General features: G+C 44.3%; 1 protein-coding gene across 1 annotated transcript in view; it reads right to left on the bottom strand.

Moving 5' to 3' along the window:
• Dock2 (dedicator of cytokinesis 2) overlaps window positions 1-27640 on the bottom strand; it is a 410327-nt gene that overhangs the window by 24902 nt on the left and 357785 nt on the right. The window contains exons 35-44 of the mRNA XM_003473329.5: window positions 23807-23963; window positions 21912-21952; window positions 17697-17787; window positions 16757-16876; window positions 12593-12682; window positions 10962-11066; window positions 8920-9061; window positions 3888-3969; window positions 2498-2582; window positions 1672-1758 (exon numbers count right to left, since the gene is read on the bottom strand). Coding sequence (XP_003473377.3) covers window positions 1672-1758; window positions 2498-2582; window positions 3888-3969; window positions 8920-9061; window positions 10962-11066; window positions 12593-12682; window positions 16757-16876; window positions 17697-17787; window positions 21912-21952; window positions 23807-23963 — 1000 coding nt within the window. The remainder of the gene's footprint in view (window positions 1-1671; window positions 1759-2497; window positions 2583-3887; window positions 3970-8919; window positions 9062-10961; window positions 11067-12592; window positions 12683-16756; window positions 16877-17696; window positions 17788-21911; window positions 21953-23806; window positions 23964-27640) is intronic.

Genomic DNA, 27640 nt, shown 5'->3' with positions numbered 1-27640 from the left:
AAATTCGTGGGGAATTTTTCTAGGACCCTCTGAGTACAGCATGACCCATGATTTCTCAAGTCTTATATAAAAAGATACTGTATGTGTACAGACACTACATATGCCCTTCAGTATACTTTAAATCCTTTTAGATGATTTACAATACATGATACAATGCAATTGATATGCAAATTCTATGTAAATGGTTACTATATTGTTTAGGAAATGTCTGTGCGCATTCAGTACAGATGTATTTTTCCCCCTCAAATAGCTTCAATCTGTGCTTGAAGCTGTGCATGTGGAAATTCTGCAAACACAGGGCTGACCATATGTACCACACAGGGCTTTGTGAAAATTAAATGGAATAAGGCTAGAAAGCCTTTACACAGCACTTGGGATGCTTGTTAAAAATTGTGTGTCAGTAAGTCCCATAAACCAAGAGTACGGACACTTTCTTCCTTTCTGTGGTACCCCTTGCTGGGGTGACCGGGGACACGTTGAAGAAGAAAGAATGAGTCTATTTCAAGTGGCTGAAGGGAAAGTCCACCTCGACCTCTTTCACTAACCTTGAGCCACCCATGAATTCATTCTGTCCCCCGTCTATAAAATGGAGAGAATAATGTCTACCTCGTAGGGCTGTAGGGAGGTTTAAATGCAATCATGCGAGTGAACAGCTCAGCACACGCTCATTAAATGTTTGTTGCTGTCATGATCCTTATTCTATTTTTCCAAGGCCTAGGCTATGCCACAAAGGAACTCATTGAGATAAGGAGCCACCGCTTACTGGGAGGGGGCACTAAAGGCTGGAGTGGGACAGCGATGGCACTGATAACACGGTAGTTTGAATCCATCAGTCATACCCTCTCTCTCTGTTCATGGCTTTGTCTTGCTTGTAGAAAAGCCAAAGTGCCAGTGGTGGTCTAGAAGGTCCTACGTGACCATAGTGTCTATTCGCATTGACTTTTTAGTTGGTCTCCCTCCAAGAATGCGAGTTCCACTGTGTGATGTGCAGGTCTCAGAACAGCGTGACATGTGTTAGGAACTCAGGAACTAGTTTTTGAATGAACAGATATGTGAAAGGATAAGAAATCCTGCATATGCCTGTTTGCCAGAATGTGTTCTTCTAACCACATTGGCCCTTCCCCTGTATCTTGGGAACTACAAGATCCTAGGCTGCATGAGGACAAGGAGAACCTAAGGTATGTTGAGAAGCAAAATCAGGTCATCTGCACAAGGAAGTTCAGATTTTTGGACTTGTCAGAACTTTGGTACTCTCCAATTTCCCTTCTCTGAGCCTCGGTTTATCCAAGTATAAAATGGTTTCATACTGTAGAGCCCGACCAAAAAACCTGCTAGGATAGGAATGAATTCAAAAGAGTGACTGAGTAGATGCAGCTCCAGGCTATCTGTCATGTCCCTCCCACTCCACCACCACAGATGTGCCTGTTTATTATTACTGGATTCTATGAAAGGTAGGGGAGAGGGATTTTCAACAGGCTTAATAAAACTATGGAAACAGTTACTGTGGATGTGGCCTGAGGTCTCTTTTTGCACTGGCACCCTGGGACTCCCATAGGAGCATCAAACAATAACACAGCCCCTGTTTCCAATCAACAGAATCTCCTGAAGCTGGTTGTGACCCACCTGGCAGAGGAGGAGACAGTCTGCTACCAATGCTCTATCTAGACTCACCTGCGACACGTGAACTACCTCGAACCAGCGCAGGATGCCCGGAAGCTTGTACGCAGTCACAAAGGAGGTCCTCTCGATCCACATCGACTGTCCCGGAGGTGGTGGTGCAGGGGCAGAGAAGGAAAACACTTATGAGGGCTGAACATCAGGGAAGCTTAGTACAGACCCGCCAAGGCCTCCCATCTACCCGAAAGCAGAAGAAACTTGGCAAGGTCCAAAAACACACGAGCTGTACACTGAGGAATTCTTTCCTAGCATGAAGTTTAAAATCTTCCTGGACTAGGACAAGTCCTAATCTGGAGTTATACATAGCCTGAAATTTTAGGCAACACTGGCTGTGTCTCTTTGCATTTACTAGGGTCCACTGTGTTCTGTAGAGTCTCACGGGGGCAGTGACACCTAAAACATTAAGAGTCACAGTCTGAGGCAAAGACCTGAGACGCTTGGAGTCCTCTCTCCAGTCCAGCCTTGGCCTGGGATCAGAAGACAGGTTCTTACCGGGAAGGGCATGAACAAGGGATTAGCATTCAGGTGACAGTGACTACTGCTTTGATTTTACCCACACCACTTCTTAGACTGAGGATTCTACCTCCTAAAAATGCCTGAATACCTTGCAGCTGACGAGATCATCTGTCATGAGGTCTAGGTCACATCTTGGAAGGATAAAGGCTCAGGAAGTGAGAAAACCCAACTGAAGAGTGGGGAGTGTGTGTCATAGAAGTGTTAGCCTCGTTTTCTTTGAGTTTTGATCTAGTTCCTCCCATTCTGGGCTGGCAGAAGCATGGGCTGGTTGCTGAAGGTAGTCCAGGGGAGGGAAGATACTCACGGCAAACTCGTTCTCAGGGTCTTTGGTCCCCTTGCGCACAGGACGGGAGTAGTGGAACTTCTGCACGTAGTTGGATTTGTAAAAGCTGCAAGACATGAAGAAGTGAGATTTCTGCCTGTCATGCCCAGCAGCTGACCCCTGCTCTGGCCTGCATTGTGGGAGACTCATCACAGTACACACCAGGTCTAGAAGAGTCCTTGTGACAGCCCTGGAAATCAGGGTCTATGTACTTGACACCATTAAAGTGGCTTGTGCATAGACTGTCCTGGCAAGGTGACCTAGAAGGTACATGCTTTATGCCCTCAGGAGAACACAGTATCCCCAGAGCATCCAGGCAGTTGGAATGTCAGTATTAATGCATGTGGGGTGGTCTGTAGCTTCATTTCCTTGGACCCTTATGATGAATCTAGGCATACCTAAGTCCAATATCACAGTGATGTCCTCTAAGGATTTTGTCAGCAGTTCCAATTATCCCCTTAAATCATTAAATCATTTTTCAGAGTCTCTGGCAAGGTCTGACAACATTGCAAGGAGGACACCGTACTAGCTGTAGAGCCACTGTCACCTGCCAAAGCGTACCTGAGGAAGAGGGTAAGGAGGACTGTGATCCAAGCTGAGAGACCCACCTCAGCCATGGTACTGGGTGAGGCAGCTGAAGGGGCTGTCTACTCCTACACCCTATGGGAAAGGGGCATGTCTCTCGAAGTAATTCCTGCCACTGGCTGTCCAAAAGGAAGGCCTATTCCAAGACACACAAGTGTTCTATTTGGCACCTGAACCTGAGGTTCGGGAGGTGAGCCAGGCAACTGGCAAAAGTGTAGCATTGTGTACTATGGGCCTCTCATCTTATGGCCCCATCAATGATCTTGCAATCTGGTACTGAACAGATTGACACTGTCTTTATGTTGCTGTCTCTACTGTCTGTTTAACATAATCTGGACACATCCATTGTCAGTGTACAACCTTCCCAAGGCTGAAAAAGATATCGCCTTAGAAGAATGTGCTCAACATGCCTGAGGCCAACCTGTCTTTATCTCTCCACTCTGCCTGTTACCCTCGAGGCCCACACTTTCTGGCTGCTGGCCACTTGGGGCCACTCTGGGACCAGCCTGAGCAATAGCTTTCCACATGTATTTCAATGAATCTCGTCAATGCCTAATGAGGATTTGCTGTGTCACAAAGCCAACCATAACACTGACCCTCTCATGCATCTTTGGTTTCAGCCATTCTTGGACACAGCTGAGCTGACTGAAATAATTCTCCTAAGTGGAAAAGTGGAGATTTTGCTAAGGTACAGTAGAGCACTTCGCCTGTTCTGCTACCAGCTCAGTGTGACGGGTCCTTGGAGTTCCCTCCCACATTCCTCTTCCCAGTATGATGCAGGTCTTACTTTATGATCTGATCAGGCACTGGCTTGTTCTTGAACCTGGGGTGTTCGTCCAAGACGGGCTGGACAGTGAAGCACTGGATGTCTGAAATCCTGAGGTTAAGGACTCATAGTATGTCTGTTGGCCTCCAGTAGAGTTCCAGATGTAGCAGGTTTCAAATGAAAGCTCCCAGTCCAGCCCTTCTGGGGCCACATTTTTCTTGATTAATCATCTTCAAGTTGCTGGCTTTCCACCAGATCCTAATGACCAGTTTGCAGTCACTGTGGTTTTTATCAGGCGCCTGTCACTCACCCCACCTCAGGTTTTTGTTCCTGCTAGAAGAGTTACTGGTATTTTGTCATCATTACCATTGCTGTAATATAATTAAAAATAATAATGCCATCTGATGATTGTACACCTCTCCATCACTTTGAGAGCATACCTCCCTTCCGTTGTCTTTATTGTCCCCAATTCTACTCGAAGGCATTATTAACTTAAATTGTCCCTGTTGAGGTCAGAAAAGCCAGTCAACTTGTTGAAAATCATACAGCTTGTAAGAATAGAACTGGAGTTTATATTTAGGTATTTGAACCTTACACTCAATTCTTTACTGTAGGTTTACTCAGAGATGGTCTCTGGCTAGCTGTGCCAGTGGTTTGTTAGAAAGACTGACTTTCAGGTCCTACTCAAATATTCACAGTCAGAACCTGTATTTGAAAAGATCCCTGGGAGCTTCATATGCATGGTGAAAGTTGAGGAGGACTGCCTTAGGTCATAAAAAGATGTCGCTCTGCACTCCACTGCTGGGAGTTTGAAAGCAGCCACCTGCTGCAGGATTGTAAGGAGCTCTGTCCAAGCTTAGAGGAAAAGAGTTTCACAATCAATTAGTGATGTCTTCTAAGGGCACAGGACACCAGAGGGGGCATCAGTGGGACCAGGTTTTTATTATGCTTATTCTAAATCTATCCTTATTCATTTTAGGCCAGAACATGATAAATGTCCAGAGTCACTGGTTTTATCACTGTTGCCTGCTTTCCTTTCCTTACCTTCTGTTTCCTCCCTGCCCATCTCTCTTTCCTTCCAAAGACCACTATAACTTCAAATGTCTTTCCCTGGTTTTGACATGTGTCCCAACTAAGGATCTTCCCCTCTTGGCCTTTGAAGCTATGTCTATATGAGTGTGAGTTATTTTCCCACCATTATCTCTGGCTGGTCAATAGATTTACCCTCTGTTTGGAACATCGTCTCTCACCACAGTCCTGCTGGGAGCCCTACAGGCAGATGTCAAATACCACAGTCCACAAGGACTAACCATACCCACTCCAGAAAGGAGTCCCTTTCTTTCCTTTGGCTCCCATAGCTTTTGTCTACATTTACAGGATCAACTCTTAGCAGCCTATCTCCCTGCCACCCTGATGTCTCATCTTGGTGGCAGAGGCTATGCCTTTTTTCATACCTAAGAAGTAATCAAAACAAAATTGTGAATTAAATTAAATTGCCTTTCTGATAAATTTATTCTATGCAAATATATTGGGAATCTAATAGTTTCACCTCTGAGGAGTATTATCAGATGGAATGAGGGATCCCTAAGAAAGGGGTGAATACTTAATCCAGATGAGCCAATCTTAATGGAAGCATTTCTATAAACTTCAGGAAAACTTCCATTCTGTAGGCCAACAGCCTTCTCAGGAAGGGAAATCACTCTGGATGAAGCCTACAAGCACTGGCACAGTATGATAGGTCAAATTCAGCTCATTGCCTGTTTTGTATGGCCTGAAAGCCAAGAATAGTTTTCATCTTTTCAAATAGCTGGAGAAAAATAATACTTTGTGACATGGAAAACTGATATATAAAATTCAGAATCTCAGTGCCCATAAATAAAGTTTTATTGGAACACAGCCATGTCCATCTGTTTGTGTCTTGGCAATGGCTGTCCTCTCAGTACACCAGCAGAGTTGGGTAACTGTGACAGAGGGTGCATGGCCCCAAAGACTAAAATATTCTCTATCTGGTCTCTTAAAGAGAGGTGCCAAACCCTCATTTATTTTTTATTTTTTTGTCTTTTTCGTTTTTATTGGTACCAGGGATCGAACTCACGACTGCCTGCTTGCAAGGCAGGCGCTTATGCGGCTGAGCTAAATCCCCAGCTCCCTAAACCCTCATTTAGACAAGATTCTAGGTATATCTGTTGATCTAATCTATCGGCCTTAATCCAAAAGGAAAATCTAGATGTATCCCCGGGAAGCCTGTGACATCCATCCCCTTGAGTTGCTCCAGAGTGCACGTGGCTAGACTCTCTTGCCATGGACTAAATTTATGCGTGGAACTGTGGTCGCAACAGCCTTCCACAGATTGATCTTCACTTTTCACATTCTTCTATCTGGATATGTAAATGAGAAGACATGAGACTAGTCACCTTTCAAAAACTGCTTGCCAACTGTTTAACAAGTAAAGGCAAGAGAACAGTACGAAGAATGTATGATTTTGGTAAAGATCAAGTCTGAGTTCCAATGCTAGCTTCATTATTTCCTAGCTGTGACCTTGTGTGAGTGGCGTAAGTTATTTGGAACTCAGTTTTTTTAATTAGCAAAACACAGAAAGCAATACTAAACTAACCCTGCTGGGCTACTGGGAAGAAAATACAAAAACAATGCATGTAAAATGCCTAAGTCATTGTGAACAGTTAATTTTTTTTAAATAATAAAACAGAACAAAGGTTTTGAGGCAGACAGATCTTGGGATTCAAATACAAATCTGCCACTAATTAGCTGTATAACCTTAGGCAAATTGCTTTGTCACTCTGCCCCCCTCACATATTCCCTCTCAATGAATACGACAAACTCACAACCAGCTTATAGCATTTTATAGGGTTTAAAGAAATAGTGGTTATAAAGTGCTCAGTCTCATGAAAAGAATATTTAGCAAATGTCAGCCTCACCATTTTGCCACCTGGATCTTTGCACTGAACCAGGCCTGAAGGCCCTAAATATGATACGTACCAGAAATACATGGTCTCTCTTCCATGCCAAATGAAAGGACACACAGCTGTCCAATACCAGGTCCCCGTAAGCAGGCTTTAGTACTAATCCTGTGTCTCCCCTGTAACCAAATCTGCATTTAGAACCAGCCAACTCCACTACCAGTTGCATTTCCTCATGCAAATAACCACGGCAGAGCAGGCACGGAGGGCAGGCAGGCATAATGAAAAGGTTACAGATGAATTTTTATCACCCAAAGGAAAAAATATTTGGATTAAGGTTCAGCAGACCAGCAATGCAACCTTTCAACCCATTTTAGTGGCAGTAACTTTATCTGTGGCAGAGTGCAATCCTGGGAGCCAGCTGGGGTTAATGTGCTCCCTGGCTCAGCAGCCGGCCTTATCCTGGCACTGTACGCTCCCTGCTACCCTAATCCTGCCTCCTGTCCAATGTCTGCTGCTCCCGGCCCTATGGATGCCATGTATGCTGCATCTGTGCAACTCACTCCTCCCATACTTCAAAAGATGCCAGCATTACCTCCTGGCACCTCCACCCTGCTCCGTGCACTCCACGTGTGCTGGCACCTCCCTGCCTCCCTCCCTCCTTCTCTGTTGGTCTTTGTTTCCTCTTTTGTTTTCTTTTTCTTTCTATTAATTAACAACTAATTTCTGAGTTTGGGTCCTGTGCCAGGCACCCTGGGAGAAGGGGGCTTAGCATAGGAAACAAGACAGAACAAATGTCTTTCCTGCTGGGCCAACATTATCCTTTACATTTATATACCTATAAAAAGCACACAAGATTGTGACATATTGAGGTCAGTTCTATAAAGAAGAGAAACTGGGTTTGAGAACATAGGGTCACAAAGAGTCCAGAAAAGGCCATAACAGATAAAAGTGACCAATGAAAGCCTCTTCCAGGAGGTGTCATCAAGTTGGGATCTGACAGGTGAGTAGCTGTCAGCTGCATACAAGCCAACAGAAGGGTATTCCAAGGAGAACAGAGAAGGCACAGGAACAAAGCTGGGGACAACTAGGTCTGTGTAAGAGACAGAAAGATGCTGGTGTGGGTCACAGGGATACACAAATGGGAGGGAAGAGTTGTGGGTGACAGTGTTGGACAGATGGGACATGGCACATGGACAACCTTGCAGCCTTGCTCAAGACTTTGGGCTTTAATATAGTAGTAGTGTAGGTCAGTTCAGTCCTTGAGTCCTGTTGTTCTCTTCCCTGAAGGCCTTGGCATAGCAGTGTCCTCCTTTCTGTTAGGACCATCAGGTCTCTCTTATCTCCTGCTAAGCTTCTGCTGGCTACTTGTCTCACCCATCATCACCCTCAAGGAAGCCTTCCCTGCTCTCCCAACCGCAATACCCTGGGCACTTCCTCTTGGCATGGCTCATACTTTTCTAAAGAAGTATTTAATAGTGCAATTAGTGGCCCCATGTCTCTCTTGCTTGCTGCTTTGTATGCTCCCTCAAAGTAGGACCATGCTGCAATTATTACCTTGCACAAAGCCTGCACAATAGAGTTGAGGCCTGTGTATATTCATTACAAAGACGAATGAATGAAGAAGTGAATTAATCAGTGATACTTAGAACACACAGTCATCCCAAGATATTTACTGGAGTCTAGTTCCAGGATCCTTGGCGAATACTAAAATCCAAGTTCCTTACACAAAATGCACACCCATTTTTGTAGTATTTGCACTCTGTTATACATTGAGTCATTTCTAGATGATTTACAATACCCAGTACAGTGTAAATGCTACATATATGGTTATGCTATATTGCTTAGGGAATAATGACAAGAAGAAAAGTATGTACCTATTCAGTACAGGCCCATTGTTTTCCCCCCAAATGTTTTCAATTTCCAGTGGCTAAGCCCCTAGCGGCTGAACCCATGGGTGTGAAGGTCAGACTGGACTGATCTGGGTGCTCTGGATCCCACTCTGGACACTAAACTGGCACACTGCTGTCATCCTGGTAGGAGCATTGAGCTCTCAGGCTAAGGTCTCAACCAGGGTAAGTTCCTGCAGGGCTGCTCATGCCTGGCCCTGTGTCTGGGACACTCTCCAAGGATACACTGGCCTGGGGCGTTCTTCACGTCATCCCCGGGGGCAGAGGTGGTGTTCATCTTCTCTGCGTTGGGGAACTGACTCATGAGCTGCATCTGAAAGTCTTCTCTCCGCTCGTACTCCTTCCCACGGTAGATGAACACTTTGTTCTGTGGAGAGATGATACCTGTCAGAGATGCCAGGCCCCAGGGTGGGATGGGGCCCAAGCCAAGCCAGGGGTCTAGAGAAAGGAGTGTGGGGCTGTGGTGACTTCCAGTAGGGCCCCTCCCCTCAGTTCCATTACCACAGGAAGGGAAAGGGGGCACTCAATCCACTGAGCTGCTGTGAACATGACTTTACGTAGACTGGTTCTAAAGGTGGGGGAGATTGTGGAAGCTGAGAACTATATTCTTAAACCACCCCTCACACAACTTCCAGAATAATTTCTTTCTCCACATTTATGCATGTCACATCCATTGTTATTGACACGGGCATAAAATTTCCTGCCTGCCTTTAACAGACCACTTGAGCTGCATCTGTGGGCTGGCAAGGACCAACATCTAGGTCCTTCATTCTAGAACTTCTGGTTCTGAGCCCCAGAACACACTCTTTCCTCTTCCATGATCATTTTGCCTCTTTACACCAGTGGTTCTCAACCATGAGTGATTTTGCAATGTCCAGGAATATTTTTTGGTAGTCAGCAGAGGGTAGGGAGTGTACTCAGAGCTAGGGTGCAGGCCGGGATGCTGCCATATAACCCTGGAGGGCACAGGATTGTCCCTGCAATATAGCACTATCACACAAAATGTCAATAGGCTGAAGTCGAGAAACCCTATTCTAGACCATTTCTGCACTGTCAGGGCCACCTCTAATGGCCCCTAAGTTCTTCTGTCCAAGCCCAAGTCTATCCTTTATCTCTGTGTCAGCACTTGGCTGATCAACAAAGGAGCCCAGGAAACTTTAAAAGTGCAGATTCCCAAGCCTCACTCCAGATCTTGGACTCACACATGTTGAGCCCAGGAATGTGCATTCTTACCAAGTCCCCCAGGGGACTCTGCCATGCAGGGAGGCTTGGGGAGCTACCTCACCCAAGAGGACCTCATCGTCCACCCTACCTTTGGTCCATGATGGTCACTGTATCAGCCCACATTGATTATATGTTCATTGGTAGAGGCAGGTGACTTACCTCAACTATAAAGTAAATCAAGTGAGGCCAGGGATCAGATTTGCTATTTCTTTTGTTTCCTTCTGACCCCGGATTGAGTCACAGACCCACAGACTGGAAAGAAGTCTACAGGTGACTCCAATTTCCTATGAGTGCATGGGGAAGCCACTAAACAGTGATGGTGCTCCCTGAGGATCCCCAAGACCTTTTCAGGGACTCACAAGACCAAAACTATTTTCATAATAAAACTATTTGCCTTTTTACTCCCATATACTTTCATGAGTATATGGTGCAGCAATCCAGAGGTTGCATAGTGTGATGGCAACAGATTGAAAATGCAGATACAGAATCTGGCTGTGTTTCATAAGCCAGAAATTAAAGAAATCTGCAGAAATATAAAACAGTCTGCTATTTTCATTGATTTAAAAAAAAAACTTGGTTAGATGTACAGATATATGTATAGATTCCTAAAATATAACTTATCCTAAGATGTCATACGCTTTTTATTTTTAAATAAATGGACAGATATTTTTTCTCAGATTCCATTTTATCAAACACTACAAAAACAAAAATTTTTTAGAGTCTTCAGTAACTTAAGAGAGCAAAGGCGTCTTGTGACCAGCAGTCTAAGAACTGCTACTCTGTGTAACTCCTTGATAGTGGACATGCTCCAGCCTCACATTTTGTTACATCAGTGATGGGGAGCTCACCACCTCTTGAGATGGCCAGTTTTTATGCAGAGAAACACAGCAGGGGGGCACCTGTTAGGGTTGGTGACAGCACCCAGCTAGAACAGAGCTGAGCTCCTTAGCTGTGCTCTTCAGAACACAAGCACATCTTCAAAATACACAGGGATGCCCAGGCCCCAAGGCCCTGGTCTGACATCTGGATCACCCCAAACTCACCCGCAGAAAGGAAGGGAATCCCTGGCCATAGTATCCAACAGCAAAGTAGTCTGGTTTGGGCCTGAGGATTTTCATGATGTTTTCATAGAATTTTGCCTGCTGGTTCTGGAATAAGCAAACACAGTTTATAATAACACAGATGTGTATCCAAGGCATATTCAACTCAAAGAGCCCATTAAGACATTTTCATTAGACCAAAACCAATGTGAAAAGTGCATATTAAAGCAATTCTGCAGATATGTCTATAATCATAACAATAATGGCTATGTTCATGGTATGCCAGATACTACTAGGTACTCTACCTATGCTAGCTCCTAGTCACGTCATCTTTATAAAAAAAACCCCATGGGCATCTTCAATTTACAGCTAAACAGATGGTACCTTAGTAAAGTCAGTGTGTAGAACCGAGCATGGGTCCTGCCACAGTTACTGTGTCCCCAACTGCATGCACGCTCAGGTGTGTATTTGTGAGGATACACAAATGGATAAGGATGTCTAGGTATAGATGTCTTTCTGTGTGTGCATCCCTAACACACTTCATCAATTCTATGAAGAGTGTGTATTTTACTTTATACTTTGTATTGCTTCACATTGCCATGAACCTAAAGAAATTATGATGTGGGCACACGTACATGTGTGCACACACACATAGGGAAAAGCGTATCTCATGAGCAAGGCACATTCAACTTGAGACATTACAGAAGATCTATATGAATCTAGATGAGTCCCCGTGTGACAAGAGAAATGTGCAGAGATTCACACACACATCAGTGTGAAGATGGATGTGTACTGGTGTACAAGTGTGTAACATAGTGTTTGAACATGAATGCACCTGTTTAAAGGCATGTCTGCCTCCAAGTCCACAAACACATACAGTTGTATATGTGAGGCAGATAGTTAAGGGCCTCAAGGTGCAAATGTGTGATTTTTGCATCATACTTTGCACAGTGAAGAAACAGCTAACAACTCAGTTGCTTTTTAACAAGATCACTATATTTCCCTCTTCCAAAAAGCTAGTAATCCTCTCTTAATATTCTTACTCTCATTTTAAAGTTTCCTGGAAATGTTTGAATGCGTTGCTAAGGTGCTCTTGGGTCCTGCAACTCAGGTAACCAAGAAATACGTAGGGGTTGAAAGGAGAAGATGGGGAGCCAGCCGGAAAGTTCTGCTTTTCTCTGGCAGAGGCCAACTCCCTGCCAAGGCCTAGTGTCTGCAGCACAAGTGGGCCTCCGTCCCCACAACTAGTTTCCTCATCAAGGCCCACGCACAGAGATGCTAATGGGAGAAGCCAGATGGAGAGCATTTGAATGTGACTCATCTGTTCATCAAAAAGCACAAATTTGTGGTTTTATTTAATTGGTTTAGTGATTTGTGGAACTTTTACTGCAAATGTAGCCCTGTGTTTACTGTGTGTGTAGCAGCAGCAGCACCAGCACCACACAGGAACCATGTGGTCCATCCAACCAACCAGAAAGCAGACGCTCAGCATGGCCTTACGCAGGCCCTACTACCTTCATTTTCTAGTTTCCTTAACCAGCCTCATCTCCTGCCATCCTCTCCCCAGCCTCTGTGAAGAGCAAGGGCCCAAGACCATGGCTTGCAGGGTGACAGCCTTCCCTGGGGATCCTTACCAGGTTCTGGCTGAGCAGCTCATAGTCGAAGATCTCCATCTCATATTGCTCTGCAAGTTCCTTGCATAGTGTAATGGCCTCTTCCCACATCTACAGAAAGGTCACATAAACAGAAGTTAGTGGGATTCCCCCCAGCTTTCCAGAGCGTTTGCTGAGGAAGAGATTCAAGCTGGCTCTGGCCCCCTGGGACTGAGTTTGAAGCCATGTTCTGACCCAGACCTCTTTACATGCAGAGAGTGCCGGGAGCTTCCCAGAATGAGACCTTTCCCTAGGCTCTCATCCTAGCTTCTTGATAAATAATGGAGTAGGACAAACACTTTATTTGCATGCTTTCTGATTCTTCCCAACCATTCTTGGCAGTAACTAACAACATCCTTGCATCCCGGTTCAGAAAGGCAAAGCTCCTTGCCCGAGGTCCCATACCAAACTAGAATCTGGACTAGGATGCAAAGCCATTGGGTGTGATTCTGTTCTGTTCCTTAATGGTTGGGTAAATTAAACCTTTGCTTCCCCCAGCTTTCCCATGTGTGGGGTAGGCAGGGAGATGTGGGTCCTATGTTCCAAAGAGAAACAGTTCACAGAGAAATGAATAAATAGCCCGAGTTCAGAGAGTTTCTAGGGACAAGGTTGGGACCAGCACTTAGCTCCCTTGATGTAGCATTGGGACTTTCCCACTGGCCATTGCTAGAATTTCTTAATGGAGTGATCTGGTTATGGAAGTAAGTACGGGCAGCACAGAGGTGAATACTAGAGTACTTCTTTTTAACTATTAAAACTGTTTTGTAGTAGGTCTTTGATATCTTTTTAAAAATTTTATTTAGAGAAAAAAGCTAAGCAGAAAAAAGGGTATAAATCATACATTTCAAAAAAAACAAGAAATGATTAGTTAAAAAATGACAGTAAGGGGCTGGGGATCTAGTTCAGCAGCATAAGCGCCTGCCTTGGAAGCAGGCAGTCGTGAGTTTGATCCCTGGTACCAATAAAAAGGAAAAAGACAAATGACAGTAAGAAATCATAGTTGATAAATTATATAGTTTTATAATGGAATATTACTCAGCTATTAAAAGCTCTTGATCTTGATCTTGAGGGTTTTATAAGTAAATGGAGGCAACTTGACACTATCCTCATAAGTGAAATAAATCAGACTTACATTTGTAAATATCATGTAATCTCTCTAGTATAAAAAATAACAATAAAAAACTGAAAGAGTAATAAGATCCAAAATATATAATAGGTATTATAATAATGAAAGGGAAAGAAAGTGCTCTAAAGGATATAACTGTTTGTATGTTTAAGTGTGCAAGATAGATAAACATACTATTAAGTTTTTGTTAGTTCATCAAAGAGAATAGTTTGTACTGCCATTGTTTGTCCATTTTTTTATGCTTTGGTTTTGTAACTTGAACAACTACTTCTAAGGTCTTTGACATCTTTAAAAATAACTCTGGAAAAAATCACCCAAGACATGGGCAATATTTAAATTACGCTCTGTTTTAGGCCAGAAGCCAAGACCATCCCACCGTCTTAGACTCAGAGAGGCCAGGAACCTCCTCAGACAGGCAGGAAAGACAGGATGGGTTGGAGTTCTGGTGATTTCAAGAGCTTTCCATTACACATCACACTAGATTTGTAATGGAGAATGTTCCTAAATGGAGAGCAGGGGGAGGAAAGAGCAAAGGTTGCCAAAATGCAGTGTGAGCTTTGCAACAAAACTGCTCTCTCTGCATCCAAACATAAAGATAAATAAAACCAAATACCAAATGGAGAAGCAGTGGCTGCAAACCTGAGGAGAGCTTGGTGGGCAGCATAAAAATACTTTATATGCTGGGAGGAACTGAATCTGCAGGCTTCACCCTGGACAAAAAGGCTGGGGCAAGGTTCAGCCAGGGTGCTGTTTGGCTCAAGTGCAGGCCTGTGCCAGCTTCCCACCATAATACAACCAGGGAGACAAACTGCTCTCTCTCTGTGTTGAGATCACTAAGAGACCAGAGGAGGAGGCAGGGCAGAAGGTCAGATGCCCAGGAGCTCCTGCAGGGTCCCTGGGAGCTCTGACAGGTCCTGGTTTTCCTGAGCCTCATACACGCTTTGCTTTCACTTTTTACTACTGGTTCTGAGCATGTTCATGGGCACTGATGTGGGCAGTGGCAGATCTGAGGCAGAGGCAGACAAGACGTGGATTTTTGCTGTCATGGCAGCAATGGTTGAAGAATGGGCATCGTGGACGTAAGTGTTGGGTTTTGAAGGAAGAACAGGCATCCATGGGGTGATGGCTAGATGCACTTGTGAAGAAAGTCATTGTGTATGTGCAGCGATGACTCCCAAAGGAAATGTGGAGAAAGAAAATCAAAGAATGCTAACAAGTCTGGGCTTCATTCTAGGTGATTCCATAGAAGTGCCTTTTAGGGAAACCTGTATCCATCTTCTGCCTCCTCTCTGCTCCCAAATATGTTGTCACCACCCTGCTCTCTTGCCTTCTCTCTTGGACTGTATAATCCCAAGGGGCAGTATGCACTGATGACAGTGACTGGTGACTAGAAGTAGCTCTTGGAGCTTGGGGCTCAAGGCTTTGTCCTCTTTGCTCGGCACACAGTGGGAAAACTTGAACACAAAGTTCAACAGATTCTTCTGGGGTTTTCCAATAAAGAGACAGGAAGCTCTGATTTGCTGGCCATGAGGGGACGAGGTTCAAGGGACAGCAGAGCCTCTGCCCTCAAGAGAATTAGAATTGTAAATTATAAAAATAGTCTTTTCCAACTACTCAGTCTTGGTGAATTTATAAGCCCTGTGCAGACATTACCTCATTTTATCTTTCCAGGGAAGGTGGAGGAGACCAGACTAAGATGTGATGAGCAACAGGAAAAAGGGGCACAATTAAGTGTCAAGTGGCATTCTGGTTGACTGGAGAGATCTTATATTCAGTAGAAAGGCAAGGGTGTTAGTAAGTTGGAGCCTTGAAAAAGGTTTGATAGAGGAAGTAAAGGCATCAGGTAAGCCTAATAATTAAAATTTAATGAGAGATCACCAGTACCAATTCCTATGCCAGGTGTGGTACCTGTGCTCTCTCACTTAATTTTCACCCTACAACCAGACAAGTAGGTACTACTTTTCTCCCTATGGTGGATGGAGAATTGGAGTCTCAAGAAGCCAAGCAAATAGTGGGTGCTGGAGAACCAAGCATTGAAATCCAGATGTCTGCTTCAGAGCCTGAGCACTTCGCTGTCAGGTCACATCTCCTCTAGGATGAGTGATGCCCTTCCTATACATCTTCTGGCTGCTGGAGCTGGGCAGCAGCTGGTCTGTGCAATTTCCTGGCCAAGGCCAACCAAAACTCTTTGCTGTTTAAAGATCAATGATGTCACTATAATGTCCTTCGCCCATTCAATCCATTTATTTATCCAGTATATATTCATGGGGTCAGCTTCTGTTTTAGTCTTTGGGCATCCAACAGTGGATAAGACCAAATATTTATTCTTGGTATTCTACAGCGGGGAGTCAGACAATGAACAGGTGAGGTCAAAATGGACAGGCTAATATCTCATAGTGGTAAGAGCTTTGGAGAAGCACGAAGGGTGACTCAGGGCAGGGGTGCTACCACTTTGTTTGGAGGTGGTCTTGGAAGGCCTCCTTGAAAGTGTGACATCTGAAAAAAGTCCTAATCAGTGGGAGGAGCCAGCTTTCTCCTCCACAGGGAAGCTATGGAGAAAGAATGCTCCAAGCTAGAAAAAGGCCTGAGGTTAAAAAGAGATTGGCACAGGGGATGTGAGAAATAGGAGACAGAAGGGATGAAATAGAGAAGCAGCCAAAACATAGCTCATAGAAGGCCTCATGAATCATGGGAAGGATTGTGTGACTTAAGTAGAATGGTGGCACTATTGAGATGATTATGAATAGACAAACAGCATGCTCCACTGTGTTTGGTGATTACCTTATTTTCTATATATCTGCAAGGGGCAATAGAGGGAGGAGGTAAACTGCTTAGGAGCCACTGTGGTATCCAGGGGAGAGATGTCCATAGCTTAAGTGGAGATGGAAAGATATGGGGTTTGGAGGAATGGAACAACAGCTGGCCAAACCTGAGGGTGGACTGGGCTTATAGTATGGGAGACAACTGTCCTTCCCAGGGCCTTGGGTCCTCAGAGAGAGAGGAAGGCAGAGGCAGATTACCTTTCCTTTGTCGAAGTAGCCTATGATGGTCTCATAGAGAGACTCTTTCAGCTGCCGGTGGGTCTGGGGGTGCTGATGGCCCGTCTGCATGACCTGCGATGCACATTGCTCATCCGACCACTGTGAAGAGGACACAGAGTCACTAGGGGCCAAGGGGATACCAATGGCAGGTGTCCTCCCAGTATGAGAGGGAGAAACCACCTTCCCTTGGCCCTTTCTTTTTCTCTTCCTTGCCCAAACTCAGCTCAGTTTTGGAGCTTGTCACACTGCTGAAGCTGCCCAAAGGGGGCACAAGTCCCCAGGAAGTATGGCAGCTGCCCTCCAGCACCTCCAATGTCCCAGAACAAACAAGTGAGACAGGGGTGTCAGAAATGCACTGACAAGGTGTAGATGATGCTCTGCAAACACCCTCTGCTGTCGTGTCCCTGTGACATTGGGTGTTTGTGGTCAGATGTTAGCTTACAATTTCCATTTGTGAAATGTGTTGAGTTTTGCTATGTTGTGCTTATGTGACTCTCCATTGGCTCATGGTGTGTAGTCGGTAGGGATTTTCTCTAAACCCTGATAAGACATGATCCCAGCTCTTCAAAAGCCAAGGAGATCATTCAGGCTTTGTCCAGCTGTAGCAAAGTTTCCAAGGGAAGCCAGGCAGCTCACTGGGCATGCTAATGATTTATTGTTGATAACAGTTCGGATTCTGTGTAACACTGCAAATCATATCTCAGGGTTTATTTTTGCTAAATGTAAAGGTCACCCAAAACCTTATGTGACTAGGTGAAGTAGAGCAGAAAAGCATTCAGGCAGGTCAAGTTTTTAGTCTACTGAGCACAACAAAATCCATTTGGCTGATGTTTTCTCTTTTCCTTTTGTCAACTCTTCAGCGTACTGTGAGGATGCCCAGGGGCTCTCTGAGGATCTTTTCCACCCAAAGAGATGGTACCTTGAGGAGCCAGGTGTGCAGCAGAAGCGTGTAGGCAGCCTCTGTGTAATTGTCACAGTCCAGGTGAAGATCCCGGAGTTTGTACAGGTACCTGTTTAGGGGAAAATATACTGAGCCACCAGGTGCAGATGCTGGACTGAACAGCGGGGCATTTCTCCAGGTCACAAAGGAGCCCTCTGTTTGGAGAATAATGATAGCATCTAGCATTTGCTGGGCACTTTGTAGGTTCCAGGAACAGCGTTGAGTGTTTGGAATGGTCTAGATCAGTGGTGGCGAACCTGTGGCACATGTGCTGTGGCAGGTTGTTTGTGTCACTGAGAGCTCTAAAAGGTTTGCTATCACTGTCCTAGGTCATTTCATTTTCATGGCAATCTTGTCAAATAGACCCACTGAAGATTCCCATTTTGCAAAGGAAAAAGAAACCATTTGCCTACAGAAGTTAGGGCCCAACCTGGGCAGGATTTAACTTGGTACTGAAGAGTCTGGACAATGCAATGTGACAAGGAAGAGAAATAAAGGAAGATGAGATAGGTAAGGCATCAGAAGTCATCTGCTAATAAACAGAAAAGCTGGGTATGACCTGCACTCTTATTCACTGTGATTCCAGGAGCAAGAGCAAGTCACCATAACTCTAAAGAGTAGCTCGTAGCCTCTCTTCAGCATAAGGAAGGCACAAAAGGAAGCAGGTGAGGGGACGGACAATGGTTATTCATATGAAACCTTTGATTTGTCTACAGGAAAATCCACTATTTCAACCACAATGACATTCACCTTTTCTGTCCCTTTATAAAGTGGCATTCTACTTCTGAGCTCTGGAATGACAATTCAATTGAAAAGGGAAACAGAAACAAAAAGAACTTCAGTAAATTATTAATTGATCCACAATTGATGTTGATGTGCAGTGAATTTGCTGCTCTCTGCCTTAGTTAGTTCATCTGCAAAATGGCAACAGTCATAGAATCTACCTGTGGATTTTCTCAGCATATAAATGAACAAGCAGACCATGTCCTATAAAGAGGGCTCCATTAGTGGCAGCTAGAAGTGCTGTGTATAAAGGGTGATACCCACTGAAAGGGATTAGACTGATGCTGGCAACAAAGCAATGGCATCTGTTATCTATTACTGTGGTGAACCAGGTTCCACAGAACATTCACTCTTGCCTCTGCTGCAGACAGACTCCAGAGCCAAAGAATCAATGCTTTGGTGATTTGCCTATCAGGAGGATCATTTATTTAAACCCAGCTCTTGGCAAGCTGGTGAGGGTAACAGGCCTGAGCTTTCCTGTGGGAGGAGAGTGCTGCCCCATGGTGGCAGGGTTTTGCCCTGACCCACTTTCTCCCCCTGTGCAGAATGGGCTCAGGCCTGACCCTCAGGTTAAGTTCCAGTTACAGGAAAGGATTTCTGCACAGAGCTGATGCCCAGTGTCCCTGGCCACATAAATGTGAACAGTGGGCCAAAGGTTGATTATCTGACATGAGAATAGGGACTTTCAAGAATTTGGAGGACAAGAAAAGCCACCTAGAGGTTATTTGATAACCAGTGAACCAGGGGACCCTAGTGACCTTGGTTCATCCCGGGTGTTGAGCACTCAGGTTATGCCAGGCAGTAGAAGTACATGGTGACCAAATTAGGCCCTATGCTTTGGGTTTGGGGTTTACAATTTAAAGAGACAGGAAAAAAAATCATCAAATGAATAGTTACAGAAATGTAGCTGTGATAAGTATTGTGAAGGAGAGGTCGATGGAATAAGGAACTTTCAGAAATGGTTCCAACCTGATAGATGAACTGGGCTCTGAGAGGGAGGGGATGAATGGTGAAGCATCCCAGGCAGATCCATCCATCCACCCACCCACCCACCTACCCACTAACCCACTTACTCATCCACTCATCTATCCATCCATCCAGCCAGCCACCCACCCACCCACCCACCCACCCACTTACTCATCCACTCATCTATCCATCCATCCATCCATCCAGCCACCCACCCACCCACTAACCCACTTACTCATCCACTCATCTATCCATCCATCCAGCCAGCCAGCCAGCCAGCCACCCACCCACCCAGCCAGCCACTCATTCACTCATTCACCACTCATCCATTCATCCATCCATCCTTCTATCCGTCCATCTGCCCACCCACCCACACACTCACTCATCCATCCATCCATCCATTCATCCATCTAATGTCAAATGAATGTTTTATTGTCATATATTATATCAACATCCTCCTGGCCACACTTTCACAATGAGAAAAACCAGACTTACATTAGAAGGTCTAGAGCCAGGAACAGGAAGAATCAAGTTTTTGCCTCAATCAGAATGGAATGTTCTTTTCATTCTCCCTCCCAGACCAAGACAGCGTTCTGCTGATCAGAGTCATCAATGAAACTGCACAGGACTTCCATATAGAATGTATAATTTGGAAATACTTTTGTGAGCATACATGACTTCATTCTGCCTTATTTCTTCCTGCCTATCCTTCATGGCATCAGCCAACCTGCCCTCCCTCCTCTAGTTAGAGATTTGATCATCTACCAAGCCCAGAAGATGACAACCTAATGAGTTTGCCCCAGGACACTGAGCCAGACATCTGCAGGTTCTTGAGTAAGGTGGGCAGGGTGAAGTACCACGGGGAATAGGGACAGTCTCATGACCACACAGCTCTAGCCATGTCTGGAAGAGTCACCACCACCCAGTTCAGATGACAGTTGTCAGTGTGCAATAAGGGCCTGGTGTTGCCACACCCTGTGGGTTTTTTTTTTTTTAAGAAAGAGAGATTGATTTTTATGCAAAATCTCTGGATTAAAAAATTGGCAACCAAGTTTAAAAATGTTTTAAAATACTGTGTCTGCCAAATAGAACAGGTTTTCAGACTACGCTTATGCTTGCAGTGTCTGGTTTGGGCAAATATGGCTTTCCTAGATTACTACAAGCCCCAAATCTCCAAACTTGTGGGAGGCTAGGATTCACCATCTGTGCTTCCAAAATAGGAAAGAGAGGCAAGAGGTTGGAGTGAGGAACATATGCCAGGCACTTTATCTTTAGGATCTCATTTAATCCTCAAAACAGAAGGTAGAATGGAAACATTATAAGAAAGGAAAACTTCAACCAACCACTAGAATAATCTGCCCAGGATAACAGTCTCACCAGCATTATAAGATAAAGACCCCAGAATCTTCAGACTCCAAAGATTTGTGATAGCACAACATATCATGTCTAATGATGCTCTAAATAACTGAAGTTCAGGAAGCTATGGAAATTTTTTCCAAATCATTGTTTCTACTTATGAAATAAGGTTAAACTAAATATCTAAGGTTATCTCTGGTACTGTCAGAGTTAGGACTTGAAGTCTCTGCACTGTGATGGAATAAGCCAACACTTACAAGCCCTGGGTTCCTTAACCTTCTGCCTCTCTCCTTCAGAATGTCTGTAAACATATATGTCCATGGATTCTGCTGTTGGGCTGTTTATTGTAGAACAAGATCAGGAAGAACCTAAGTGTTCAACAACAGAGGACTGGATATTTAAGGTGGCATATTCCACAAAGGAAAGTGTTTACTTTTATTAAAAAGTATGTTGAAATAGTATCAGCTGACACAGAATTCTTGTCATGTAAAAAAGCATGAAAAATGAATTATGAGTAATATAATTCCATTTTTGCAAAAAGTAATGTATGGATAGAATTTGATGTATACAGAGACACAAAAAGATCTAGAAATAACAATGGATTATGACAATTTATTTCCTTGTTTTTTTTTTTACCTGCCTATATTTTATGAGTTTTTTGTTTTGGTAAAAAGTATTATTTTTGTAATGAGTAAAAAAATAACAATATGTTCCAAAAAGCAGGTACTATGAAACTTGGTATTTTTTCCTTCAAAATTAGGCTACCCAGTGGCCTTTATTATGTGCCTGGACTAACCAGGGCTTTTCATGTTAGCACAAGAAATGCAAATACCACTCACATCTCAATGCACACAGTATTTATGGTTAAGGACAGTGGGCAAAGGGGGATAGCATAAAGACTGGGAAACTCCAAGTGGATTTATGACGCTGATTATAGGAAAATGGAAAGAATCTGGGCAGTTATAGGAATCAGAACGCAGAGGACCTCAGAGCCGAGAAGCAGAGGTTAAATTCTATGCTGAGCCATCAATGGATACTGAGCAAGGGGAGTATCACGGCAGGTCTGAGTTTTAGAAAATACGGTCTTACCTTATGTACATCTCTTCCCGGTTGTTATCTTTGTAGAAATTCTAGTTAGGGGAGGAAAAACAGTGGTGAGTGCTTTTCTTTGCAGAGCTGTAGGGGAAGAGAGTGACGTGAAGGAGATAAGAAAGGGATGGCTGGCTGTTTACTATCTGGGGAGCGAGATGCGAGCAAGAAATTTACTTTGCTGAATGCATGCAATAACCTCTTTTTGGAGAATCTGCTTTCAAGTCACTTTCCCAATTATAAAGGATTGGAGGACGTGTGTCAGCCATCACATACTAGGATCTGCATTTGAGCTGTCTGCTGGGCTGAGATGTGGGTTGCCAACACTGGGTGGTCTACTTTGGCAAAGTCCACTGTGAAAGGCAGCTGGATGAGTCTTTAAAAGCTTGGGCCATTGCGTCTCAGAAAAGAGAGCTGGGAAGTGAGTGCCGGAATCCCTCTCATAACACTAGATAGCACAGAGCTCTCAGAAGGGATTATGGGATTCCACAGCCAGGACATTTAAACTTGGCCATACCCAGGGAGCTGGGTCCGTATTCCAGCTCAGCGCCTTATGGGAGGTGTTTTGGCCTCACCAACAAGAGATCCTAATTCTGTGACATTTTAAAACAAGTCCCTATCAACTCAGCCAGGAGGTTCTGATGCAGTCTAAAGACCACTGCAGGGGCAAAAACCCTGCAAAAATCAAAAACACTCAGATGCAACTTAGAGTGGGGCAGGTGACGGGGTAGATGACATACTCAGAGGCACGCAGAGGAGTGATTTCACAGAACCTCAGCTAACCTGACACCAGCCCTTCCACTACCATCCACCACTGAGAACCCCTCCTGACACTAAGTTTGAGTTCTGCAACTCTCTGTGGGCTGCCTCTCATGAGCACACTGTCTCACCCTACTCTGACTGCTAAACCCTACCCAGCTTCTGGCTGTCCTTAGAGAAATGGCTCAATTCCTGGAATACCCTTCTTCCTGCTCTTTATGTAAATTGGGGCTGGTGGAGTTATTAGCACTGAATTCCTTTCTGCTGAAGTCAGGAGTTTTAAACTCCCCTTAGCGTTTGGGAAAATCAATGGCAATACCTTAGCTGCTAAAAAGAGAGTCCACATAATGAAGGAGGGCACACAGCAGAGCTCAGGGACAAGATGTGTATTCCTGGAGCACTGAGAATGGCAGGGGGTGATGTAGTAGATGTCACTTGGGTTTGGGCTGGTTTTCCTCATTTAAGCCATTTTAAGGTGGACAGGACACACCATGGTCCCAGCTCCTGAACACGTCAGAATATCTGAGGGAGGCATTTGGGAGCTGGCTGGTGGGAGCTCATACAATTCAGAGATTAAGAGCTTGTGTGTGGCATTAAATGCTCTGCTTAACTTGGTCCCTAGTAGTTTTCTGTACATTCTATTTAGTAGCGCTACTTCCTTGTACAGGGAGATGACAACTAACACATGTTGAGCATTTCACTGTGGGCAAGGACTGCACAAAGCAATGAACTGCAGGCTAATATTATCTCCATGTAATGCAGAAGCAAGCTAACACCTCAGAGCACCTACACGACTACTCTATTCTATTAGTTATCAAAGATTGGATGAGTACTGGGCCATGCACCATCAAAGCTCCTTCTCTTAATCAATTGCACTGCCTTCATCTTCCCTGGGGAAGTGTTAGGTGATAAACAGGATTCTCATCATTCCTACTTCATCTATGAGGAAACTGAGTCATAGGAATGCACCAAGTCATGGAACTAGAAGATCCAGAGCGGGGATTTGAACTCACATTTGTCTGAATATCAAAGTCACTAGCAAAGCTTCCCTATCAAGAAGTGAGTGAGACCCATCACTAAGTTGCTCCCAGGATGCTGGCCCCCCGGGGATGTGAGGACCGCCGCCCAGCACACACCAGCAGGTTCACAGTGCAGCTCATGCGGTTGTCTTTGCTTTCATCTGTCATCACGCCTCGGTAATCCAGCAGCTTCTCCAGCAGTCCTTTGACCAGGCTCACAAAGTTTTCCACAGACTTGGCAATCATTGGGTGCTCTGCAGCACACTCCATCAGGCTGTGGACAGAGCAAGGCCGTGAGTTCAAGGCCATAGCCACACGGAGAAAGGGGCGAGCACAAGCCAAACAATCCAGCAGATCCAAGCTCCCCTGATCCCCGAGATGGCTCACCGCATTCATCCTTACCTGAATTTACTCACTTCCTGAAGTGAGTATTTTTATACCATTGCAATAGCGAAAAAAATTAAATTAAAAAAGCTTCTAATGTGGGCATACTAGTATGGGGAAAATGTTTACTTTCATATACTCATATTGTAGTACATTAGGACAACTTTTTTCAATAGCCGTTTTCACAACATTATCAACAGTATAAATGCAAGCAGTCTTTGAGCCAACAACTCTACTTTGGAGATTCTCTTTTGAAGAACTTTTTTGAGGGGAGGGGAGTACTGGGAATTGAACTCAGGATCTTGTACTTGTACCATGTAGGCACTTATGCTACTGAGCTATATCACTGGCCCTGTACAGAAATATTATGAGAAGTATGGCAGGATATATTTACAGTACTTATAAATCAGATCCAATAATGAAGTACTTGGAACCATCATAAGTGTCTATCAATTATGAAGTGGTTAAATCAATTGGGGTATTTTCACAAAATGTAATTATCTGAAGCCATTAAAAAGTATTAAAAAGAAATGTATTTTGACATGAAAAGTTCTATAAAATATATAGTTAAATGAGACACTTAAGTCAAAATAGTAACTTGTGCCTTAAGTGTTATTTTTAAACCTTTTATAAACATTAGCTCATTAATCTCCCATCATAGACCTAAGGAGGTAGGATTCTAAATGGGGAAACTAAGGCATGGGAAGGTCAACTAACTTATTCAAGGTCATGGAGTTGATTAATATCAGCAGCCTGGCTCCTACATCCATGTTGCAACCACCAAACACTACACAAGTGCAGCTGGTGGCCTATGACATAAGGTCAGGAAGGATAAACGGACATGCTTAAGCATGGTTGCTTCTGACAAGGGGCCCAGCTGGAGAAATCGAGGAGGAAAGTCTTCATTTTTCTACTTAAATCTGAGTATACTATTTGAAAAAAATTACAACATTAATGTTTAGAAATTTAAATGAAAATTTAAAAAATGACATTTTAAAAGCACCTACTAGCTGTTAGGTGTTACGTAACGTACAGCATGGCCTAGGAGAGAGACGTCAGTGTGAAAATAGCTGTCTTCCCCCAGGTGGCCTGCAGGCTACTAAAGGAGAGGTGAACGGCTTACAATTGTGATGAATGATGACTTCTTACTAATCGTGCACTCAGTGCCAGACTCTGTACTGTATCTCTTTTACCTAAGGAACCTTCACTGTAATTCTGACAGGTAAGAGTATTTCACCTACTTTACACAAGAGGAAATCAAGTCTCAGAAAGGTTGAAAGGACTTCCCAGCACAGCTTAGTACTAAGTTTAAGTGATGACCTTGGGAATCAAAGCAGTCTCTGCTGACCTTGGGAATTTTCTCCCAGAGACCCTGCGGCACATTTCTCTTGGGTGACAAGTACCACTCAGGTTACATGATTGTTCCAGCCGCTTGCCTGTGGTCATATAAGTCCCACAAGCTCTTAGAAGGGTAAAGATAGTGGAAGCAAGGACTTTGGAAGTCATTTCAGCCCAGAAGCCATGTCAGGCTGCAAGGCGGCGACTTTGCAGACTGTGGCTGGGATCAGACAAATCAATCTTCGCCCTGGTAGAAGCACCTGTTCCCCTGTTGCCAATGAGAGAAGCAAATGGCCCTGTGATTTAGGCCTGTCTGGCTTAACCACAGCTGCGCCTGTCTCTCTCTGGGACAGTCACTTCTAGGATTGCTTCCCCCCTCACTGACATGCTGTGAGTTTGCTGTGGCTCACAACTTCCCAGACAAAAGGCACCATGAGGTCTGACCTCGGCCAGACCAGGAGTTCTCAGCCTGGCTCCACATTTACATGGCAAGCTCTGGCAAAGTCCGATGCTCATCTTAGGTCATGGCCTTTGAATCTTTGGCGGGACATAAACAGCACTGTCTTATTTTTCCAACTCTCCAGGATATTCCAATGTCCAACCAGGATTAAGATCCTCTGGCTTCATCCAGAATTTTGCAAAGCATTGCTGTAATGGATTCTGATTCACCACATCTAGGATAGTGCCTGAGCTTCTCCTTTGTTACATAGCTCTCAGATGCTAACACTGCTGGGTCTATGGGTTACACTTGAGAAGCAAGTGTTTAGAAGAATAAGGTTTTGGCTTTTTTGTTTCTCTATCCTTAGGCATAAGCCAAAAAATCTGCTCATACAGTCTGGAACTGATGAGAATAATGTGCCAATTAATTAGAAATCACTCATTCATTATTCATCCATCAATCATCCCCTCCCTCCCACATGTTCTGTTGTAGAAACTAAAAATTTAGAGACCGTGAAGACCCTGAACTCCAAGTATACCCAAGTCTAGCAGGGAAAACATGCAAAGAGTTAACAATCAGCCATAGTATATGGTGGTACCATTTACTAAGTACTCCCTGGCTCCACACACTGTGCTAACCTGTCTCATTGATTATCCTGTTTAATACTTATGAAATGTCTCCAAGTAGGCAATATTATAATCCATGAATTATTCATGAGGCAAGAGACCCATGGGGCTGGTTACATAGATGTTTCTTTCCTTTGAGTCCCATAGGAGATGGCAGTGACAATGAGAATGAGCTGTGGCAAACATGGGATAATGCAGATAATTCCTCATTCAGAGGAAAGAGGGGAAAACACTTGCCACTGCCTCTGCTATGGCCTGGCAGTGCCAGAGGGGAGCTGACCGCTCCCTGGAAGTGCCATGCATTCAGCACAGTGGCCTTCAGAGGGAGGAGCTGGCTCTGCCTTCTGTCAGTATTGACAGACCTGACTTTTATCCATTTCTTTAAAAATTATGAGCAGAGTACCAATTAGGGGACAGCTCCTCTTCCTAGTGAACTGGTTTGGGTGGGATCCAGGTCCACAATACACATCCTCAGTCTTTTTCAGCCTTCCAATCCCCTTACTACATGGAACACAAGCATCTTCTTGGTCCATCCTTTATGGGACTCATAATTTAAGTCAGATTTGGGTTAATGAGAGTGGGCTCTTAGGTGAGCTGAGGAGCTTGGAGGAAGGGTGGGATGAACTGAGATTATTGGCCCTGGAGAGAAAAATGGGTAGGATCTTGACTTCCAATAAGTACAAAGCTTCCTAGCGAATAACAATAACAGTTATTACATCTACACTACCTATTAGTATCAGAAACTATGCCAATGAAATAAAACTAAGAGAAGGAAAAAGAATGAGCCCATGCTCAGCATTTTACAAAATTACTCATCTGATCCAAACAAAAACTGACCATAGTTTTATCCCTTGTGTCAGAGAGGGAAACGGAGGCTCAGAGAGGTCAAAGAAAGGGGTAGGAGCTGGAACCCAGTAGATATTCGAAAGAGGTCCTAATTGCCTGGGTTGGGCTTGATTAGTTTTGTATAAGGAGCATTCGTGCCTCTATTTTAGGAGGAAAATAATGAGCTGTCTTTAATTTCCTTGACCTCTAAAGATTCCTTTTATAAATAAGGATGAGGAAGGATTTGAAAACCCTGCTGATAATCTGAAGACTACCACAGAGTCCCATCCGCTTATAAAAATGGAAATTGCCAGTGCCATACAGGGTTCCACTTCTGGT

The sequence above is a fragment of the Cavia porcellus genome, unplaced genomic scaffold (genome assembly GCF_034190915.1).
Source record: "Cavia porcellus strain 051 isolate PalLab524CR breed Dunkin Hartley unplaced genomic scaffold, mCavPor4.1 scaffold_19, whole genome shotgun sequence".
NCBI lineage: Eukaryota > Metazoa > Chordata > Mammalia > Rodentia > Caviidae > Cavia > Cavia porcellus.
This window is presented reverse-complemented; position numbering and strand designations above follow the sequence as displayed.